This window comes from Sander vitreus, chromosome 14, assembly GCF_031162955.1.
Source record: "Sander vitreus isolate 19-12246 chromosome 14, sanVit1, whole genome shotgun sequence".
In the NCBI taxonomy this organism is placed as follows: Eukaryota; Metazoa; Chordata; class Actinopteri; order Perciformes; family Percidae; genus Sander; species Sander vitreus.
In genome coordinates, this window is record NC_135868.1 from 24,815,526 (window position 1) to 24,840,188 (window position 24,663).

The 24,663-nt window shown below is 41.9% G+C and overlaps 1 protein-coding gene across 2 annotated transcripts in view; it reads right to left on the minus strand.

Annotated features, from left to right (window-relative positions):
* Nucleotides 1-24,663, minus strand: part of trappc9 (trafficking protein particle complex subunit 9) — a 283,244-nt gene that overhangs the window by 126,462 nt on the left and 132,119 nt on the right. For both annotated transcript variants that reach the window (XM_078267366.1, XM_078267365.1), the window contains 2 exons: nt 22,853-22,995; nt 10,529-10,639 (listed from right to left, as the gene is read on the minus strand). In XM_078267366.1, the coding sequence (XP_078123492.1) occupies nt 10,529-10,639; nt 22,853-22,995 (254 nt within the window). The remainder of the gene's footprint in view (nt 1-10,528; nt 10,640-22,852; nt 22,996-24,663) is intronic.

Sequence of the window (24,663 nt, forward strand, 5' to 3'; positions counted from 1 at the left end):
AGTCCTACCCCGCTCTGAATAATCTGTGCGTGCGCTGGGTGTGTGTCAAAGGAAATGATCAGCATGTTGCCAGAACTGAGCTGGAGAAGAGGGTGGCTGCATCTACTAGTTTCTGCCTCGTAGTGGTGTTTTCAGAAATACTGTTTGCTGTGAAATGACACAATATGCTGGATCTGAGCTAATGTTCTCATAATTAATGTATGTAGTATATGTCTGCCAGGCCTCAAGAAAAATCTCTACGGGATGGAAGTGCTGATTGGTGGAGTCAAAGCCAACGGCTGTGTCTACAGGGAATGTCAGTCACAAGGGGAAATATACATGTACGTCTATATATATACATCTGCAGTTGTTACCGGACTTGACATTTTTTGCCTCAGAGGCACATTGTGTCATATTCTATCAGTTTCTAGACATGCCGTTTTTGTCTTTTTTTTTTTTTTTTTTTAAATCAATTATACAACCATGGTCCATTATGCATTCTGACCTCTACTTAAGTCGTTATGTATAACATTGACTTTATGCGGACATCAATAATAGATGGGTAAAGTGAATTCCTGTAATTATGGGAATTATATTACAGTAACAGTCACTCACTCTGCTGTGCATTGTCCCTGGACAGTGGTGGAAGAGGTACTCAGATAATTTACTTAAGGAAAAGTACCAGCACAACACGGTGAAAACACTATTACGAATAAAAGTTCTGCTATCAAAATCCTACTTTAGTTAAAGTACTATCGGTAAAATGTATTTAGAGAGTAAGCCTTACATTCCAACAGGCGTCTGCGCTGCGTTCCGGCGGCGCCGCTGCTGCTACCGGAAGCAATTGCGGCCACTCAAGACAACGCATGGGATTCCACCAACCTCAACGCAGCGCGTCCCAGAAGCGCTGCTAAAAATATGCGCCCCCTCAATTTTTGTCGGAGCCGCGGGGCGTTGCACATGCCGGGCAGGAAGTGGAACGGCTAAAACGTGGAACGGCTGCCATTTTTTCTAAATAAACACCCTGTACAGACTCCTGATCATATATCACATGACTACACTGTTTTAACAGCTAAAACACAGCCACAAATCTTTGAACCTCGTCGTGGATATTCTGGACTAAATGGAAGAAACTATTTAACTACGTAGATTGCTTATGTTTTTGGTAGAAGCACAAATATCCAGGAAAAAATACCAAAAAAAAATAAATAATCGGCGGGTTAGATTGCTCCTCTCCGGGGACCATCACCTTATCGTGGTGGAGAGGTTTGTGTGTCCCTATGAACCTGAGGGCTGTGTTGTCTGGAGCTTTGTGCTCCTGGTAGGGTCTCCAAAGGCAAAGTGGTCTCAGGTGAGGGGCCAGACAAAGAATGGTTCAAAAACCCTATGAGTGACCGAGGTAAAGATGGAGTGACCCTGCCCGGAGGAAGCCCGGGGCCCCCGTCTGGAGCCAGGCCCAGATGGAGGGCTCGTTAGCGAGCGTCTGGTGCATCCCATGGGCCCACCACCTGTGGGAGGAACCGCTGGGGTCTGGTGCGCTGCTATATGGGTGGCAGTGAAGGTCAGGGGCCTCGACAGACCAGACCTGGGCAGCAGACGCTGGCTCTGGGGACGTGGAATGTCACCTCTCTGTGGGGGAAGGAGCCGGAACTTGTGCGGGAGGTGGAGCGCTACCGGTTAGATCTGGTGGGGCTTACCTCTACGCACAGTCTCGGTTCTGGAACCATACTCCTGGATAGGGGTTGGACTCTTTTCTTCTCCGGAGTTGCCCAGGGTGTGAGGCACGGGCGGGTGTGGGGATACTCACAAGCCCCCGGCTGAGTGCCTCTATGTTGGAGTTTACCCAGGTGGACAAGAGGGTCGCCTCCCTACACCTGTGGGTTGTGGGGGACTCTGACTGTTGTTTGTGCATATGCACCAAACAAGACTTCGGCGTATTCGGCCTTCTTGGAGACCTTGAGTGGAGTCCTGCATGGGGCTCCAGTCGGGGACCCCATAGTTCTGCTGGGGGACTTCAACGCGCACGTGGGTAATGATGGAGACACATGGAGAGGCGTGATTGGGAAGAACGGCCTCCCTGATCTAGCCTTTGGGAAAGGCTTTGGGTTTGTTGTTGGACTTCTGTGCTAGTCATGGATTGTATATAACGAACACCATGTTCGAACATAGGGATGCTCATAAGTGTACTTGGTACCAGAGCACCCTAGGCCAAAGGTCAATGATCGATTTTATAATCGTTTCATCTGATCTGAGGCCGTATGTTCTGGACATTCGGGTGAAGAGAGGGGCGGAGCTGTCAACCGATCACCATCTGGTGGTGAGTTGGGTCAGGGGGTGGGGGAAGACTCTGGACAGACCTAGTAAGCCCAAACGGGTAGTGCGGGTAAATTAGGAACGTCTGGAGGAGGCCCCTGTCCGACAGACTTTCAACTCACACCTCCGGCGGAGCTTTTTGTGCATCCCTGTGGAGGCTGCGGGCATTGAACCCGAGTGGACAATGTTCAAAGTTTCCATTGCTGAAGCTGCGGTGAGGAGCTGTGGTCTTAGGGTCTTAGGTGCCTCAAGGGGCGGTAACCCACGAACACCGTGGTGGACACCGGTGGTCAGGGAAGCCGTCCGACTGAAGAAGGAGTCTTTCCGGGATATGTTATCCCAGACGACTCCGAGGCAGTTGCAAGGTACCGAAGGGCTGCAGCCTCTGCCGTGAAAGAGGCAAAGCAGCATGTGTGGGAGAAGTTCGGAGAAGACATGGAGAAGGACTTTCGGTCGGCACCAAGGTACTTCTGGAAAACCGTTCGCCACCTCAGGAGGGGGAAGCGGGGAACCATCCAAACTGTGTACAGTAAGGATGGGACGCTGTTGACCTCAACTGAGGAGGTAATAGGGCGGTGGAAGGAGCACTTTGAGGAACTCCTAAATCCGACTAATACGCCCTCTATGGTAGAGGCAGAGCTGGAGGATGATGGGGGATTGTCGTCAATTTCCCTGGTGGAGGTTGCTGAGGTAGTTAAACAACTCCACAGTGGCAAAGCCCCAGGAATTGATGAGATCCGTCCAGAAATGCTTAAGGCTCTGGGTGTGGAGGGGTTGTCTTGGTTGACACGCCTCTTCAACATTGCGTGGAAGTCTGGGACGGTGCCTAAGGAGTGGCAGACCGGGGTGGTGGTTCCCCTTTTTAAAAAGGGGGACCAGAGGGTGTGTGCCAATTACAGGGGTATCACACTTCTCAGCCTCCCCGGTAAAGTCTACTCCAAGGTGCTGGAAAGGAGGGTTCGGTCGATAGTCAAACCTCAGGTTGAAGAGGAACAATGCGGATTCCGTCCTGGTCGTGGAACAACGGCCAGCGTATGACCGGGTGCCCCGGGAGATACTGTGGGAGGTGCTGCGGGAGTACGGGGTGAGGTGGTCCCTTCTCAGGGCCATCCAATCTCTGTACGACCAAAGCGAGAGCTGTGTCCGGGTTCTCTGCAGTAAGTCTGACTTGTTTCAGGTGAGAGTTGGCCTCCGCCAGGGCTGCGCTTTGTCACCAATCCTGTTTATGTAGTATTTATGGACAGGATATCGAGGTGTAGTCGGGGTGGAGAGGGGTTGCAGTTCGGTGGGCTGGGGATCTCATCTCTGCTTTTTGCAGATGATGTGGTCCTGATGGCATCATCGGCCTGTGACCTTCAGCACTCACTGGATCGGTTCGCAGCCGAATGTGAAGCGGCTGGGATGAGGATCAGCAAAAAAATCGATTCACATTTGAATCGCGATTCAAGCTCTACCGATTCAAAATCGATTCATAGAACTCCAAAAATTGATTCATATATATATATATATTTTTATTTTTATTTAATTAATTTATTTTTTTTATTTGTATGTCTACTGCAATCACATAGAAAAAGTAACTACATTTACATAGTGTGAATCGGTTTTTTTTAATAGAGAATGATTTTTGAATCGAATCTTGAACCTGAAAATTGATACTGAATCGTGACATTTTCTGAATCATGCACCCCTAATATATATACAGTGGGGAGAACAAGTATTTGATACACTGCCGATTTTGCAGGTTTTCCCACTTACAAAGCATGTAGAAGTCTGTAATTTTTATCATAGGTACTCTTCAACTGTGAGTGACGAATCTAAAACAAAAATCCAGAAAATCACATTGTATGATTTTTAAGTAATTCATTTGCATTTTATTGCATGACGTAAGTATTTGATACATCAGAAAAGCAGAACTTAGTATTTGGTACAGAAACATTTGTTTACAATTACAGAGATCATACGTTTCCTGTAGTTCTTGACCAGGTTTGCACACACTGCAGCAGGGATTTTGGCCCACTCCTCCATACAGACCTTCTCCAGATCCTTCAGGTTTCGGGGCTGTCGCTGGGCAATACGGACTTTCAGCTCCCTCCAAAGATTTTCTATTGGGTTCAGGTCTGGAGACTGGCTAGGCCACTCCAGGACCTTGAGATGCTTACGGAGCCACTCCTTAGTTGCCCTGGCTGTGTGTTTCGGGTCGTTGTCATGCTGGAAGACCCAGCCACGACCCATCTTCAATGCTCTTACTGAGGGAAGGAGGTTGTTGGCCAAGATCTCGCGATACATGGCCCCATCCATCCTCCCCTCAATATGGTACAGTTGTCCTGTCCCCTTTGCAGAAAAGCATCTCCAAAGAATGGTGTTTCCACCTCCATGCTTCACGGTTGGGATGGTGTTCTTGGGGTTGTACTCATCCTTCTTCTTCCTCCAAACACGGCGTGTGGAGTTTAGACCAAAAAGCTCTATTTTTGTCTCATCAGACCACATGACCTTCTCCCATTCCTCCTCTGGATCATCTAGATGGTCATTGGCAAACTTCAGATGGGCCTGGACATGCGCTGGCTTGAGCAGGGGGGACCTTGAGTGCGCTGCAGGATTTTAATCCATGACGGCGTAGTGTGTTACTAATGGTTTTCTTTGAGACTGTGGTCCCAGCTCTCTTCAGGTCATTGACCAGGTCCTGCCGTGTAGTTCTGGGCTGATTCCTCACCTTCCTCATGATCATTGATGCCCCACGAGGTGAGATCTTGCATGGAGCACCAGACCGAGGGAGATTGACCGTCATCTTGAACTTCTTCCATTTTCTAACAATTGAACCAACAGTTGTTGCCTTCTCACCAAGCTGCTTGCCTATTGTCCTGCAGCCCATCCCAGCCTTGTGCAGGTCTACAATTTTATCCCTGGTGTCCTTACACAGCTCTCTGGTCTTGGCCATTGTGGAGAGGTTGTAGTCTGTTTGATTGAGTTTGTGGACAGGTGTCTTTTATACAGGTAACGAGTTCAAACAGGTGCAGTTAATACAGGTAATGAGTGGAGAACAGGAGAGCTTCTTAAAGAAAACAGGTATGTGAGAGCTGGAATTCTTACTGGTTTGTAGGTGATCAAATACTTATGTCATGCAATAAAATGCAAATTAATTATTTAAAAATCATACAATGTGATTTTCTGCATTTTTGTTTTAGATTCCGTCTCTCACAGTTGAAGTATACCTATGATAAAAAATTACAGACTTCTACATGCTTTGTAAGTGGGAAAACCTGCAAAATCGGCAGTGTATCAAATACTTGTTCTCCCCACTGTGTATATATATATATATATATATATATATATATATATATATATATATATATATATATATATATATATATATATATATATATATATATATATATATATATATATATATATATATATATATATATATTCGTGACCAGAGCAGACGTAGTAACATTGCTCACTGAAACAATGTCCGATTATTTTTTTTAAATGAGCTGGTTTGACCATGGAGATGCAAGAGATACGCACTAGTACGCACAGGACCTTCTTCCTGTATTTACTTTCTTGCTCCCGCCCCCAGACACATCTGACCAATAAAAAGAGTGAATGTTCTTGCATGAGTTGTAATGACGCATTTTGGTAGGCTTGGATCTTTCCAGGTGTGAAACCAAACCAAACCAAGGGGAAATCGCTCCAAGTTTACAAACTGATCAACTGATTCGGACCAAAGCAAACAAACTATAGGTGTGAAAATACAGCGCTACAAGGAGACAGGAAGCGCAGCTGATCGCCCTCGCAGCGGCAGACCATGTGTAACAACACCTGCACAGGTTCGGTACATCCGAATATCACACCTGCTGGACGGGTACAGGATGACAACAGCAACTGCAAGAACTGGCCAATCGGGTGCACTGCAGTGCTTAATGCAGCTGGTGGCCACACCAGATATCCCCCCCGTTCAGGGACACATTATTCCATTTCTTAGTCACATGTCTGTGAAACTTGTTCAGTTTATGTCTTAGTTGTTAAATCTTTTAATGTTCATACAAATGTTACATTTGCTTAAAATATTAAAGCAGTTGAAGGTGAGAGGACTTTATTTTATTTTGTTATTGCTGAGTGTATATGCCACCCGTCAAAGTGGTTAGTAAAAGGGACTGTGTTACACGCCACTGCCGAATTCTACCCACATTTGGCGTGTGGGCATGTGCTAGTGTCGAGCCCTGCATATATTACAGTACATGCTCATATTCATGCAACTTTTGATAGTAGTACTTATAGCCTGGCAACGTTCTACATAATGCAAGTGTTCCACAGGCAGAGCAGTGGGTGGTAAATGGATAACCAGCATGAGAGACTCCTGACAATGGTAAAATGGCAGCTCAATTGTGCTTTTTCTTTGCAGACACTCATTTATTCTCTGGTGTGATTATTATTTATTTTTACACTTGCAGAAAAGAAAAACAACAAAAAATGATTATAGAAAAAATATATATGACTCTGTATTACCTCCTACTGTGACCTGTGCAAAAGGACAATATGCCATTTTTTATTCATCTGCATCTTATTCATCAGTACATCTGTATATATTCTTACTCATCTGTATATAGAAGACGTGTTAATAGTGTTCATATTACTATTATTTATCTTGTTCTTATTTTCTACCCCTATTATGTATTTTTTTAGATATTTTGCTATCCTATTTCTATTTAATGTGTATTTTCTTATTTGTTGTGTTGCATTTGAGCTGCTGTAACAAGGGAATTTCCCCAGTGTGGGACCAATAAAGTCTATCTTATCTTATCGCAAAACCTTCACATTGATATATTGAAGCAGCACAGTTAAAAAAAGAACAGAGCGGAAAAAAAAAATGAAGACAGTGTGGTGCACCTAACCAGCATCATTAAGCTGTGATTCCACTGTGGGTATGACACCAGTGGTGGATGAAGTATTCAGATCCTTAACTTAAGTAAAAGTACTAATACCACACTGTAAAAGTACTCTGTTACAAGTAGAAGTCCTGCATTGAAAATGTTACTTAAAGCTATAGTGCGTAGTTTCTGTCTCCCCAATGAGGAATTCTAAGTAATGACAACAACACTGTCGGGGCGTCCACATGATACAAGCCTTCCGTGAACATGCTTCACCCCAACCCCTCCACCATGCAGTTGCTAGTAGCCAAGGAGGACACGGAGGATTAAAAAACATGATGGACTCTTCAGAAGAGGTCATTATCTTCACTCGAGTTTCTGCGCGCAAAAGTTGCCCGACGCCACAATCTTCTGAACATGGCCATACTGAGAAATACAGAGAGAGTTGTGTGGAGCTGAGAGTCTTAATTAGCTTTGTAGCAACTCATTCAGCAATGGCTTGAATGTAACGGACGTTCATTAATATCAAAAAGTTACAAAAATGAAAGGAAGGAAAGGGAAATGTACTTAAAGTAAAAGATCTCCATGCATAAAAATCCTCACATTTTAGAAACTTCCAAACAGTTGTGTGTTTAATGGTCTAATCATTTTAAAGCTTAGATCGGGCCCAAAAAATCAAGCCTGACCCTACCCGAGCCCGTGCACGTTAACTGGAATTATGAGCCCGAGCCCGATTTAAACCCGACAAATTTTTAATACGTGGGCCGTTATAACTGACGTTCTCAACTACAATTCAGAGTTGTTTGAACTGCAGAAATCTGTTTAGAAGGGGTATGCTTGGAGAAGTAACAAAAGAGAACATTGAAGGCTGACTATCATCTTTTCTGCCATGGCAAGCCTGCCTCATGCGTCTGTTCATCATCGAAGTCCCCGTTTTTTCGCTGTTACAGGCGAGCAGCGTGCCACACTTAATGCACTCGACAAGGCCAACACATATGTTGTCACTGCCCACGAAAAAATGGTTCCATACCTCCGACTTTCCTCCAAACTTGCTCAAAGTTAATTCTCCTGTTTTTATTTTTTTCTTTACATCCTCAAGCTCCATGTTGCACTTCAGCTACACAATACAGCCCAGCAGGCCCGGTGTGATGCGTGCGAGTGGTGGAGACGCTGCGCATGATTATGGCATAGCTTTCTCCCAACCCAATTAGGCTAATAAAGTAATGATTAAAAAAACACAAATGCTTGATGATGGGCCCGGCCAAGTTCGGGCTCGGGCAGAGAATCTAAACTCTAAATCATTTCAGCCGGACTTGTGGGCCGTTATATTGTTGGGTCGTTTAATTTATAATAAAACATCATATTGTTTACATGTGTTTTGTGTGCAAACATCTTAATTTGTAAAATAACTAGCAGCTAAAGCTGTCAAGTACAATATTCTCTCTGAGATGTAGCAGAGTAGAAGTAGAAAGTGGCATGAAAAGAAAAGACTCAAGTAAAGTATAAGTACCTCAACATTTGTCCTTAAGTATTTGGGTAAATGTACTTAGTTACATTCCAGCACTGGACAACAATACCATCTCTTTCTCTCACACAGGCAGTGTTTTTGGGCAAGCTATTTTGAAACTGTAAAACAATTATTCAACTCATAATTTTAAGTCAAAACACTTAAAGTCAGAAGAACTCGTTCTGAAAATAAACACTAGACATTTTACGTTGAAATTAACAAAATATACTTACATTAGGTTAATGAGAAAATGTTTGTTGCTTCCACTAAATTCCTCCTTGACGTTTTTCAGTATGTTGTATCGTTAATGAATTCAACAGCTAATCCTTTGACATGACCATTAACATATAGCGGTTACTAAAGAGTATCTCGAAATGCAGTGATCTTTTTTTTGTGATTACAAAATGCTAGTAAGCTTATCTTAACAGCTCACTTCTGCACAGGAAAGATTATTTGGAGTGAGCAGCTGAGTGATGAGGTGTTTGGCTCGGTCTGAAAAGATACTTTCCCACCCCATAATTCCTCTCAAATAATAACAGTCCACCCCTGTGGAAAAAAGGCCGATGAGTCACCCACAGTGTACCTCCACTCGTGGCGAAGGATGCACTGGAGAGACAGCGCTGACAGGAATCATAATTTGCCACTTTCCAGTGAAACGACGAGGTGAACGAGAGAGAGAGAGAAAGAGAGAGAGAGAGAGAGAGAGAGAGAGAGAGAGAGAGAGAGAGAGGCAATCTAAAGAAATGGCGAGATGCGTGTGCAGGTACAGTTTATCTGCATGTCAGGGGAAAGTGGAAAAACATGAGAGACACATTGTGGAATGACTAATTTGGGACTAAAAAATAAACAGATCTTGCATTGTCCTACATACATTTAGGATTTCGCCCAGATTTTTCTATTCCTGGCAAAGAAGAGAACTCGGTGAAAAAGCATTTAGACTGTCAGAGACACTAAAACTGAAACCCAGACTAAGAAAATTCTTTGAGGTGAATTTGGCAGCTCTAAAAGGAATAGTGAGGAACCCCTGAAGCTAAAAGGAGTAGAAAACATAACTATCCAATCTAAAACTTGCCAGATATAGCAAAAGCAACAGTATCCACATCATCAGTCTCTTTTAGAGCATGTATGCTGTCGCACGTACGCAGTCCATGTAAACAAAGTCTGCCTTCAATTTATAATGAATATAATGCTTATAAATCTGCAATTTCCATGTTGAAATTCATTAGGTTTAACATAAACGAAGATCGAACAGTCGAACGTGTCCGTGCAGTAATGTGATCCCAAATTTGGGGGCGAAATGAACAACATCTGCAGCCAAGACAACAGCTATCTCTGGTGGTTCGTGTAGCCAACGCTACGGTTACATGTGGCAGTGGACTGACTGTAACGGAGTACCACAGCACTGTCTACTGTGATAATTCACCAATGAAAGCTAGACAAAGAACTACACAATCGATCATGGTCCAGCAGGAATGTGATCTGAAGTTTGGGGAGAAATCAACAACATCTGCAAGTAAGATTGCAAGTTTCTCTGGCATTAGCGTGTAGCTACATGTAGCAGTGGATGTAATGTAAGTGCAGTAATGTGCCTGGGGAAGATGATCATATAAAGAAATCCAGCACAGATTGAGGTCACCTCGAGGGGAGAGTAGAAAAAACTGTTGGAAATGTGCTCTCAGAACACAACAGGTCTCTTTTAATGTCTGACGAAAGACTTATATTTTGGTTTAAAAGAACACAAAGTTACGAATGCTGGGAGAAAATGAACTAAACAAACTTGACATTTTGCTTTGATCACCAATATATGGGACATGATAAGACTACACCCATCTGTATTTAGAAAGAGAACCCTTCCACTCACCTCTGGCACTCGCTGGCATGGAGAACCAGTTCCTGGTTGTTCTTGGCGCTGACAGTGAGCTCGTGCTCCGTTGGGTTGAAGATGTCGAGCAGTAGATGACACTGGCGAGTGCTGTGGACGGACACAGACACAAGAGCTGAGTGGAGGACCAAAATCTAGTATATATATATATATATATATATATATATATATATATATATATATATATATATATATAAAAAAGAGTATCTGTTTGCACAGGCCCATACTAACGCTTCATAGCTCCTAGAGGTGGCGCTCAACACATGAATGATTGATTGATTGATTTCTTTTATTTTGAAAATGTAAATAAAATAAAACATCAGAAAAAAAAATAAAAAATACTAATAAAAAAGACAGTTAAACAACAAAATAAAAACTCCATAATTTCCAGTACTTAAAGACATCTATTTACACATGCAAAAAGGAGTAGGAAGAAGTAAAACTTATGTACTCCTACCCCTTTCTACCCTATTAAATGAGTTAGCTTCAAAATAATAAGTCTACAGGGATAATAAATCTGTAATCGATGAAAATATATATTCAGAAGTTCTATTCACATTTACCCATACACAACAATACACATACTACAAATTGTTCAATATAAACCCAGGATATTAATGACACTGTGTTTCTCTGTACCTCTGGAATATAATTTCTTTGAACATCTTTTTGAATTGGAATATGTTTAGACACTGCTTTAATTCATTATTTAGTTTATTCCACAATTTAGTGCCACTGACAGATAAACAGAAACTTTTCCTTGTAGTTCCAAAACTAGGAGTCTTAAAATAGTCCCCTTAAGTCTTAGCCCCCCTCTCTTTCAGAAAATCTTTTCTGTATGTTGCCAGGCAATAAATTGTTTCTCGCCTTGAACATAATTACCGCTGTTTGAAAATCGACTAGGTCAAGTAATGTTAATGCTTTAGACTGTGAAAATAATGAATTGGTGTGTTCCGAATGAATGAATTATTCTTATTGCTCTTTTTTTGAAGTATAATTAACGATTTCAATGAATTTTGATATGTGATTCCCCCAAACCTCTACACAGTAATTTAAATAAGGTAACACCATTGAACAATACAAAACGTGGAGTGATTTGTAGTATAAAATGTGCTTTGCTTTAGCCAAGACTGAAACACTTCTAGACAGTTTTCAGTGTTTCCTTTAGGATTCTTTTTAGCAGTGGGGGCAGGTCTGTCCGAACAACAACCCCCCACCCTCCCAGTGAAGTGGAGTTGGCAGCTGGAGTTAAACTGGACAGGCCCAAGAACCTCTGAATAGTTCTACTTGTTGTTAAATTGCAATGTGAGCGACAGCCAACAGGGGGTGCATTATGTCGGCAGGATAATTAAAAGGCAACTGCGACTACATTTTTTGTACAGCCCTATTTATGATACCGTGGCGGCATACATTTTGCCATGGTGGGCCGCCACTACAAAATCAACATATGGCATTTTTCCATTACATGGTACCTGCTCTACTCGCCTCGACTCTACTCCCAAACACACCGCCCGGGCAACGAAGGAGTGGCTTCATAAGAAGCATTTCAAGGTCCTGGAGTGGCCTAGCCAGTCTCCAGATCTCAACCCCATAGAAAGTCTTTGGAGGGAGTTGAAAGTCTGTGTTGCCCAGCAACAGCCCCAAAACATCACTGCTCTAGAGGAGATCTGCATGGAGGAATGGGCCAAAATACCAGCAACAGTGTGTGAAAACCTTGTGAAGACTTACAGAAAACGTTTGATTGCCAACAAAGGGTATATACTAAAGTATTGAGATGAACTTTTGTTATTGACCAAATACTTATTTTCCACCATAATTTGCAAATAAATTCATTAAATATCCTACAATGTGATTTTCTGGATTTTCTTTCTCATAGTTGAAGTGTACCTATGATGAAAATTACAGGCCTCTCTCATCTTTTTAAGTGGGAGAACTTGCACAATTGGTGGCTGACTAAATACTTTTTTGCCCCACTGTAAGTTAACTAGCTAAAGAGGAAGAGGTTTTCAATGAGATGGTGGACAGCAGACTGAGGAAAATAACAGACGCCCCAGCCACGTTTAAATCCAAAGTCTGGACCCATAGTTGCTCTCTAGTTCTGTAACTTTGATTTACAGACTGATAAAATGGAGCTGCAGAATTGTGCTTTTTTCTAACAGTTAGGACTTGCAATAAATAAAGAGAGAAAAACGGCATATAACCGTTTCACATGCATTTTGTATTCATAGTCCAATATCGTGATGTATCATTATAGTGTTATTATCGCAGAATTGCTGTATCGTGATATTATCGGTATAGTGAACCAGATATTGTGTATCGTATCGTGAGGCACCCTGTGATTCCCACCCCTACGGTGCACAGTTTTAGACAAAGATTTATTTCTCTATTATACACAAATAAGGTGTAAGGTGCCTCTGTATGCATAATGACTTGTTCATGTGTATGTGAGTTTATACTTCATGCATGAGGTTATGATTACTTTCTAAAAATACAAGGCCACATACACCCACGCACGCACGCAGTAAATGCATGAGATCAAGAGAAGACACGGCGTGAAGTACTCATCAGTCCTTGTCACAACATCAAAAGGTGGCGGGCCTTTAATCAGGCCCACAGGCCTGGATGAAGCAGGCCATCTCCACATCATCCTGGGCCTGCCTTTCTCATGCAGATCATAAGAGGGCCAATTTGTGATTTAGATCAAGACAGATAATGATGGATGAAAGGAATGGATATCTCAAAACAGAATCACAGGACAGACTGTCCAATGTAGCCACTTAGTACAGGCATTATGCAACATGACCCCACACAAATTGCAACAGAAATTCTTTGAACTGATCTAGTCTCATAAAAGTCTCCTCTCTAACATATACAAAAGTCCTAAGAAATCCAAATGGTGGAAAGTATTAGTATAGTATAAAATACTGAAATCTGTGATGCCAGTTTCCCATTGCAGCCCATGTTAACTGGCGACACTGCAGGTGAATAGGGGAAACACTTCAACTAACAGATATCACCATGAAACTTCCCCAGTTGATCACTTACATTAAGACAATGTTTTTTTTATATTGCAAGTTCTCTGAACTTTTATGTTTAATTATGCAAATGAGAATGCTGTAACCAGCAGCCTCGAACGGACTGCAATGTAACCCTATAGGACTAATGTTCAGCATCAGTTAGAGTCCACTCAAAGTGCTGCTGTTTTTGCCGCTGACAGGCTCAGATTATTATTCTAAGTGTCTGACAACATTATGGAAAGGATCCCTACAGAGTTCGACCTTTTTGTTAAAGAGTAAGATCCTTTTTGTTTAATATCAAACAGCCCCGAAATTATCATCACCAAACCCACCAGACTCCAAAAATAAATACAGTAAATAAACACTGCTCCCCATTCACATGATTTTTACACAAATACATTCACATGTGCTGGACTTCACTACACCACAGACTGCATGGGTTGTAGCTGCTGCGGTAGTGGGCCAATCACATGTCGCATTGAATCGAACAACGCTTGCAGTGATTGGCTGTGTGCAAAACCGTACAAATAGTCTTTTTTTTCTAGATCTGGGTACAAAAAGAAATGAATGCAGGTATCGTTTGACTGGAGAAGTTTCAATACTACCTGGTGTGGTTTTTTCAGATACCCAGCCCTATTGTGAATGCCACACAGTTGTCTATTCTTTTAAGTATAATACAACCCCCAGAAAGAAATAATTTACAGAAAAAATATCTTGCGTCTCATATTCAAGGCAATACGGTACTTTTAGAAAACCATTTTCCACAATAAGTGGAATTGGACTCTAACTGCAAAAGGAAACAGATGTAAATATAATGATATCCTTTGGATAAATGCTGCCCATCACTCCATCTTCCCTCCAGGTCACACTAAGCCCCCCCCCCAATAGCTCCTTGTCTCTTAAATCTCAGGGTAAATGGAAGCTTAAGTTGAGCTTGAGCCCAAGTCCCTAATAAACTGTGGCGGCAAATAAAGGAGCATATTTTTTAAGGCCTACCCATGTTTCTTTAATTGTCTCGTTGTCTTTGTTGGCAGACATGATTAACGTGCTGAGTGGGGCGAGGTACTGATTTATAGGCCAGGCCGTTTAGCTGAGGTGATCAATCAGACCACACAGTTAAGAAACACGGGTTGGCTCATTGCTCAAGTACCCAGGATAAACTGAAGGAAAAGGGCCAGAGATATAGGCACAGGCAATGTGGAGTTGAACCTTTTGATGGAAGTTAAAATTCCACAGCAGGAACCTGAAATGATGCTGAACACCTTTGTTGAAGAACTGTTGCTGAGACTGCTACAGAATGTCTGTAGACAAAAAGCTGAAGCTCATGCTTTTGATCTAGAGGTTACTGAGTCACAACACTGAGCCATTTTGATAATTATTCTGCTGAGCTACTGCGCAGGGCAGCGGGATCTAAGCTAACTAAATAATTCAAAACCGCCAATTGGGTTTCAGACTACTTGTCTTCCATTTCAGTCTGTGAATTTTGAAAGTCTTCTTTAAGAGCTGAGTGAGACGACGAGAGAACCAAGTTATCCCCGGTGTTTCAAAGTAAAGACATATCGAACCTTCTCCCTTGCTCATAGTGTGCAAAGCAAAACATCCATCAATAAAAATACCAATACTTGTGCCATATGCACATTTAATGAAGCATGAAATAACTTTGACTGCATGCGCTGTGTGTATGTGTGAAGTACTGTAGAGATTATTTACCATCACCAACTTGGGCACCTGAGTGCAAATTAAGAAGTGCAAATTAATGCAAAAACCTTTTCTACTGATTATTTCAGGTACAGCTGGTGGCGTAACACGGGGAGAAAAAACAAGTTAATGAATGCCTATTTCTGAGAACACTACCACACTAACAAAAGTAGCATGAGGTCAGCATTTTGCTATTATTGACTTTAAAAACGGACCCTGTTGCAGTAGAGTGCCACACATTTTTTATGCCAAGACAACAAGCAGGTTCATCAATACACAACTGACAAGCACCAGGGCCACAGTCTGATCATATTTGTTCCTACATCAACAATACAGAGCAAATCAACACTGACACTGGTCTGGCATTAGTTGGGAGTGGGAACATTGTCATTGTGAGGTAGTGGGTGGCACAAGAAAAAGACACGCACCGTGGGAGGAGTCAAAAACGCAAAGATCAATAGAGCTGGGCCCACACCCCAGTCAATTCTGCAAATCTGGGATCAATAAGTGCTGATGTTGCAGCCCTACTCCGGCACACAAACGTGACATTTTCCCTGCACACAGAATGAAATGGCCTTGATTAGTCTGGTTGAATTTAGAATACTGCCAATAATGGGCTATTTTTAGCTACGGGAGCGAATAAAGCATGGTTGACTCTATGTCCACGTTTAAAGATGTCATAACAAGTGAGAAGTAGCTAATTGGGTAATGGCTGTCAGCATGTGCACCATGTCAAATAATCAATTTAAATCAAATCATAGTCACTCACTGAAGAGCCAGTTCACCGAAAACATATTTTCTCCTTTAGAGATCTCTGCTTCCACCCTGAAACAATAAAAAGATAATGGACTTATATTTGTAGTGCTTTAAGCATTTAACAATTAAAGATTCAAAAATAATATTTCTGTCAAGAAACTCTCTCTCTCTCTCTCTCTCTCTCTTACTCTCTAGATGATCAACAGGACGTGAAATGAAAGGTTTTCATACATAGAAATAAAATGTATTTATATGTTTTCATGGGGTCTTTTTCTTTGCTAGAAAAGTCACTTTAATAAAAAACTGTTTATAAGCTGAATGCAGCAAAAAACAGCAGAGGGTTTCCTTCATACCCTGCTGCAATTACTAACGTTGCTACAGATGATGCACAGGTACACTTTCATAAAAACACATCAGAGGATCAGTTCATTCCCCCCAGTAGAGCAATGCATTTCTCCAGGGCGACACCATGCTGAGCGAACAGGATTTTAACAGGTCCCTGTGTAGTATGGATCACTGAGGATTTCACACATCCTGGCTCTCCATCACTTCTTTTAACAGATCTGTCACCTTACATATGGCCCAATGTGAGAAAGCAAGAAAGGAGAGAAGGTAGGGTCTGCGCTGACTACGGTGGGAAAGAGACACCATAGGCAAGATGCAAAGTATTAAAATGCATACTAGGGTTACAAGAGAGAGACAATAAAAGGGAGGCAAAAAGGGAAAAAAGAGATTAAGATGAAAAGAACGGACAGAGGAACTGTGAAACAGCGAGACAGGGAAAGGAGAGAGCATTTCAAGACAAAGTAGAAAGTACATCTGTCAAGAGAGTCAGAGAGAGAGAGGGGTGTACAATCACAGTAGCCCTGTAAGAAATACTTTGTACCTGTAACTTTAAATGTTTCTTTTTTTTAAGGCCTTGATTTGTGTTGTAGTGGATTATACTGTTGTGTTAAAGGAACACGCCGACTTATTGGGACTTTAGCTTATTCACCGTATCCCCCAGAGTTAGATAAGTCGATCCATACCCTTCACCTCTCTCTCTCTCTCTCTCTCTCTATATATATATATATATATATATATATATATATATATATATATATATATATATATAGATATAGATAGATCTATATATCTAGATCTATATCTATAGATCTAGATATAGATCTATAGATATATATATATATATATATATATATATACATAGATAGATAGATAGAGAGAGAGAGAGAGATAGATAGAGAGGTTTACTTCTTGACGCAGCGGCCGCGGGTTCGACTCCGACCTGGAGCCCTTTGCTGTATGTCATTCGCCCTCTCTCCCCATTCATGTCATCAGCTGTCCTATAAATAAATAAATAAATAAATAAATATGGCATGTTCCCAGCTAGCTAGTTGGGCTGCACAATTTATAGATTTTTTAAATCGTCATCAACTGGCACAATAAACACGATGTTTTGTGTTAGCTGGAAGAAAATATCAGTAGAAACTGCACTTTAAAATGTTACTGTCATTCTTTTTAGTAGTGCATTTTATATTCAACTCAATAAAAAAATATAACATTCAACAACATGCATATCGCATATTTTCCTCATATCGTGCAGCCCTACTAGCTAGCATGTTCGTGGTTAGCTCGCCAGTTGAAAAAGCTTGCCAAACAGCGCAGCAAGTAGTCACTACTGTTATGTCACTAAGCTTGCAGCTCCAATTCATTTGTGAGGACGCACAAATAACTTTCATTGCGGCATTTTCTGGTGTCGTTGGGCACTAACGGCAGAGTGACAGACGGATGGAAAGAATAACGAGTAGGGGAGGGAGGGTCTGAGACAGAAAGCTGCAGTGAGTTCTCTCTCTTTGCCTTCACATGTTGGATATTTTTGTGACTTGTCATGCACCATGGGTGGAGGAGAAGCACAGTAAGGGAGGTGTCACTGGCAATCCAGCAGTGCGCTGCAATTTTGAGACAAAGATCAACCACATGTTATGCCAGCTGCCATCTCAGAGCAGGTCAACAGTGCACTCAGAACAGCACACATGAGTTATCTGCTATTTCTGTCCCTTTAATTGGTGAAGGCAAAAACACACAAACCTACCCAAAAAGAACCCAGAAAAATGTTTTATTCATGTTTTGCTTGACCGTTTCAACCTTACCATACATATTTCAACCAGTAAATACGTCTAATTGCACTGTTTTATTCTGATTATGGCAGGGATGCCAGGTGGTGCAGAATAAAGATTAATATTGAATTCTACCAGCATCTGTCATCCACAACAGCTGGCATATACAGTATGAAGGCCTCATCTCCATGTGAGGTATGCGTTCAGTCTGCATTTACTAATTGGAGTGATGCACATTGTCTAAGCCCGATTAGACATATCAATTCCACCAGCATCAGGGAGATGTTAAATGCCTACACACACATCTGTGTTGTTGTGAACATAACACTGGATGCTTATATTTTAATATCCTGCACAGTCTTGCTTTGCATGCAGGTAGAAATCATCGGAGTGTTAGAGACGGTGGCGTCCTAGAAGACATGGGACACTGTGCGAACAATGAATCAACGCTTTCCCAAAAGGCAACAGGACACAAAAGGCTATCAATGGTAAGCATCACATAAGCTATGAATAGTGCAGAATAAATAGAATAATTAAAATTGAAAAGGTTTGCATTAGGATTGCATTTTGATCGGCACATCTGGGTGATGCCGTTGAATGTGCGTTGGCATGTTGGATGTGCTTACATTAACATACGCCGATAAAACCATCCTTGTCTTATAGACAACTCGCTCTCCAGTGCTGTTGTAGCTGACCGGGGTCTTCCAACTCCAGCTTTTTAGTTGTGCTCGCCATAGTGTGACTGACTCGCCCGCCAATCAGCTTGTTGTGCTAAATGTTGCTAACGGCGTACAGCTTAAAGTTTCCGTGCGGGATTTGTGCGTGTGAACTTTGATTCCACGTCACATGCATCGATCTACATAGTGTGTATTCTGGGTGCGACTGCGTGCACCGGACAGTGACCCCCCCCCCCCAATACCGTGACGGACGTTTGGCACAAATGCACGAACCCTTCCAGCCCTACAGAAGATGTCAACCTGTAATATGATGCAACACCCTCGTGGCTATTTTCGGACTTTTTAGCAAGGACTGTGCCATTTTACGCTGCTATAGTTTGATATTGATGTGCTAAAGTCAAATGTCTTTCAATATTTTTTAACTTATTTGGGTTATGGAAACTGGAGAGTGCCTCAATGTCATAATAGCGTACTGTCTAAATACATTTAAAAAAAGAACACTGCAAAGGTAAAGGAAGAAAAATAAAAGTGCAAGGGAGGAAAAGTTAAAGAGAGGTTGGGAGAAGGGTGCTGCAGAGATGAGAGAAACGCAAAGAATGGATGACGGTGGACAGAGAGAAAGAGAGGGGAAGACCAAATGAAAAGATCAGCAGAAGTAGAGAAAGAGAGTCAGGATAAAAGAGATAGAGTGCAAGTAAAAGGGAGAGGAGGAAACAGAAAACGCATGCCATGTGGAGCAAGATAATGAGACAAGGAAAAGAAGAATGAATGAGGGAGAGAGAAAATGTTTGCATCACAGTAGGAATGTATTCTTCCTCTCTGTTACTGTTAGCAGACACTGTACTAAAGCACATTTTTGAAAGTGAGGACACAGCTAAATCACACACTAGTACAAGAAAAAAGGACTTTCAACAAGTAACTGTATGTTGGTTGTTTTCTTTTTCTTACAGAGAAGAGAGAGAAATAGGTGGATAGATAGGTAGAGAGGGAGGGAGCGACAGACAAACACAAAAACAGATCGAAAGGATAGGTTGCTGTATTACTGAGCAATTTTATACAACCACTTACAAATTCTCTTTTAACTTGCAGCCAAGAAGAAGTTCAATAGTACTAATCAAAACAGTTAAGTGTGAGACGGGACTTTAATGTCTATCCCTCCAGAGGAGAATTTGTGCGTACAAAAGTATGAAATAATGAAAACTGGATTTGTGAATGGTTGCGACTGATTTCTAAAAAGTTTCCCTAATGTCAGTTTGAGTAGTAAGGTCATCTCAACCTCTCATATTTAAGCCTTAGAGAGATAATGTCAGAAATGTCAGGGTTTAAGGGATTTGTTTTGTTAATTTTGGCCAGTGCTTTCACAGATCTCACTTCTGGCAGGATTAGGGTTGTGTTATCGTCAAAAATGAATCGATAGTATTCGATAGTAGAGTTTTAATACAAACGCAAACATTTAGAGAACTTTACTTGGAGTATAAACATGTCTTCCGAAAATACACTTCTTATTCAAGAAATGAAGCCAGACCTCTTAAATGTTAAACATACGTTCACATACAAGCAGCCGTACAAAAACTCTACAATATATAATATTAAAGGTGCGCTAAGCAATGTCACGCGTTTTTTAGGCTACAACATTTTTTGTCACATACAGCAAACATCTCCTCACTCTCCGCTAGCTGCCTGTCCCCTGAACACACTGTAAAAAAACCCGCGGTCTCTGTAGACGGCCCAGGCTCCACAAATGACAACAAAAACAAACTGCGCCAACCTGCACCACCAAACATAAACAGTGTTCCAGCCAATAACCGACAAGAAGGATTTTGGGGGTGGGGGGGTTGGGGGGGGATAGTGTGCGGAGGGAACGGGATGAGGGAGGGGTGAGCTAGCCTCAGTTTTGTTTGACAATACTTCGAACGTCAACAAGAAGTGCCGTCACCCAACATCGCTTAGAGCACCTTTAATAAAAGGCTTACAGTAGAAAAGAATTGATGTTGATTTTTCTACATTATTTCTATTTTTCTTAAGCAATTAAAAGTCACACTGTTCAAAAATCACTAAATGTGATATGGAGCTTTACAAATATACTGTATTTGATTTAAGAAGACCTGCAGGCAGCCTCTTTAAACCTTTCCAAGGCCTTCAATTTCAACACATTTCAAATAAGATTTACTTGGGAGTCAGTGTGATGAGGCAGAACGTGCTAAGGGTGCGGTAGAGGTAAGACTACAATGACTGACAGGGTGATGGTACAGTATAGCAGCCCGTGCAGCATCTCTATGTGAGCATACGTATCCGCGCTGAGCCAAGATGGATGGCTTCAACTGCAGATATTATTACAGCTAATGATTCACCTCAAGTGGCTATTACTCAGCTACGATCCGTCTCCCCTGGCTTGGAGTTTTTTCACCAGAATTGGGGAGCTGAAAAGTGGAGTTAAGGTAGACGGGGAATGATACGAGGAATGTGTGTGTGTGTGTGTGTGTGTGTGTGTGTGTGTGTGAGAGAGAGAGAGAGAGAGAGAGAGAGAGAGAGAGAGAGAGAGAGAGAGAGAGAGAGAGGTTGTGTGATGGTGTCCACAGAAACGTATGAAGTAATGTGCATGAAGAGAAAGAATGTGAGAGCATGAGAAAAAGACTAAATATCCATTCACGTCAGCCATTATCCGGCCTGTCGGTGAAAAATACCATTTCTAAGTCCTCTAGTTTTGGTAGCAATAATGTCATGGTGAGTGTTGCTGCTGCAGTGGTTAAAGAGAAGGTCGATATCTATTCACCGAATCAAGAGAGAGAAAAATAGCTGCATTTGTAACGTATGTCAGATAGAGTGAGCCTTTGGAATCGATACGTATCACCAACTGAGAGGTAGATTTGCCTTAGCTTTTCTGGCACCCCAATGAAGGCTGAGTAGTATTGCTATCTTATCTGCCAATGACTGAGTTTAAATTTACAAATAAAAAGCCCAGATACACACAAAAATGGCATGCAGGGTTAAAGGTTTTTCAGATTATAGACACTGGGTTCTATAGCAAGTGATTGCTCGACAAATGCTGCTTTACCAACCCATTCTGAAGTAACTAAATTGAAACAGAGCAATAGTTGCGGTCTAGAGTGTGGTCTAGACCTACTCTATCCGTAAAGTGTCCTGAGATAACTCCTGCTGTGATTTGACACTATAAATAAAATTGAATTGAAATAGTTCACCAATCACTGGTGAGCTCACATTTTTAAATATCAATGAGGCAGCACTGACTGACTGTCTGACTGTCATGTCTGCCATATCAACGTTATAAGTTGATAATAAGTCAGTGTTGTGTTTACAGATTGTTGCACTGCCCCCAAGTGGCCAAAAATAAAAACCTGAGAAAGCCTACAGGTGGTACACATTTTTTGCTGAAAGTTTTGAAAAACTAAAAAGCTATAAACAAAGGTTATGGGTTTGTTTTTACATACATTTACTTTAAATATTTGGTGGAATAGTCCCACTACAGCTAACCGCAACAGCAGATATACTGAGCAAAGCATTTGCTGCATAATGTTGCTGCAGAGTACCTGTGATGCATGGGTGAATATGCGTCATCGTATTTTTATCAAATCTTATAAATAATTACCTTCCTTGAAAAGGGACATAAAATAAAGGTTTTTCAACTTGAACCTAATACAACCACCTGTATGTTCAAAGAGTTATTGGCTGCTGTAAACAACCCACTTGTCCATACTGGCTGAGAAGCGTTACCTTTGTAAGAAAGGAGTAGTGTGGGCGTTTTCCAGAGATATAGTTGTTGCCCGGACAAAACACCAGATATAAACCTACCTAGCATGACCGCCAGGGTGAATATACCCACTTGATTTGGCTTACCCAGCCTTTGGAATGCACTGTTCGCATGGAACAAGCAGCATGGATCTTGTACCGCATTCTCTTTCATGGCAGTCACCGTGCGAAAGTGGCCAGTACGGAGAGCAGGAATAATTACAGCGACCCATTACTTTCGTCAAACATAAAACGTGAGCTAAACCAAAAACATTACATTCCGTATGTTACCTGGTTGCAGGGAGGGTGTTGACTCTGGTAAAGAATACAGACGGCTCCACGTCAACATGGACTCCCAAAGACAGCTCCCTGTAGTAGCCCTCCACTTTGCCTGCTCCCCCCGAATACTTGAAGTTCAGCACTGCTTCCAAAGTCTGCAAAATAACAAGGGAAGGAAAGGTTATAAATGTAGATCAAGCTGGTTTGACAGTGTACTACTATGAAGGGCTGATTCAGCACCCAAAAAAAAAAAAATAACTGATCCACTAACAGCGTTTGAAAAGTGTGATTGGGGTCAAAAGTCACAGCCAGCATGTCGTGTCCTGCCATTCCATTAGCAAAACTGGTGTGTTTTTCAGATCAATGCATCAAAAGTCATTACGGCAAGATAATAGGTGCACCTCAGCACAGCCGTTGTGCTCTTTAATGAAATGAAAGTGTAGAATGAAGAGAAAGCCTGAGGGGGAAGAGAGGGTGTGATTGGTGGCTCCAAACAGATGATTCGGAATAAACATGTCTCGTCCTAAAACAGTATGGGAGGAGAGGGCGGTGGGTTGGGTGAAGAAGGTGGGATTTGCTGGCGGTGTTCCACAGTCACTGGGGAAAAGTGGACACAGAATTACTCCGAGGTATTCTGTGGAGGGGGGGAAGGCACAGGAGAAGCAGCCAAGTGGGGGAAGGATGGGCAAATTAAAAGTGGCAGTTTATGGTGAGAGAACACTAGCTGACTCAGGCAATGGGCTAAGCGGGGTAAAGGGAGCATCCAAGGTCCCGCTATTCTTCCTATGCGACCTATATCATCTCTCCACATATTGCTGATGGAGGTACTGGCTGTGCCTATCCAGAAAATTTCACTCTTTATCTCCTCTTGTGGTGGAGTGCCAAGTGGAATGATTGGGAGCCTGCTGGCTAGACGTCTGGCCTATTTCAATCTAATGACAGAAGCACAGCACACTGAGCAAAGAGAGATGGGCACATTAGAGAGGATTGTCATCATTGCAGACCAAGCACCTTAATTCTAAATTTTCACTTAACCCAAACTGCATGGGCTTTATTTCACATCCTCGGTATATTTTATGTCATACATATACTACTATTATTTTTTCTTGATCTAGAATATTTGAATGCTATTCTTTTTAGCCACGTTAGCAGCATGGCTCTATGGATGGCAATGTTGGTCGGTCCAACACTTTGGTCCAGACTGAAACACAGTATCTGAAAAAAACGATTGGATGGATTGCCATGACATTTTGTACAGACATTCATGTTCTCCAGATGATGAAACCTACTGACTTTGGTGATAGTCTGGCTTTTCGTCTAGAGCCACCATAAGGATGACATTTGGGTGTTTTACTGAAATGTCTTTACAACCATTGGGAGCTCTTGTGGAAATTACTGGAATTGTTGGGTCTTTGTAAATTATAGAGTGTGGTCTAGACCTACTCTATCTGTAAAGTGTCTGGAGATAACTCTTGTTATGATTTGATACTACAAATACAATTGAATTGAATCTAATTGAATTGCCATGGAATGTGGTACAGACATTCATGGGTCCCAGAGAATGGATCCTAATGACTCCGGCGATCCCCTGAATTTTCCTCTAGAGCCACCATGAGGATGGCATTTTGGGTTTTTTGTGAAATGTCTTCACAACTATTGGATGGATTGCCGTGAAATTTGCTACAGACATTCATGGTGCTCAGAGGATGAATCCTAATGACTTCGGTGAGCCGCCTAACTTGTCATCTGGCGCCCAACAGTGAGTCAACATTTCCAATTATCTTGTGAAATATCTCAAAATCGGTGGTGGGTTGGTATAAAGT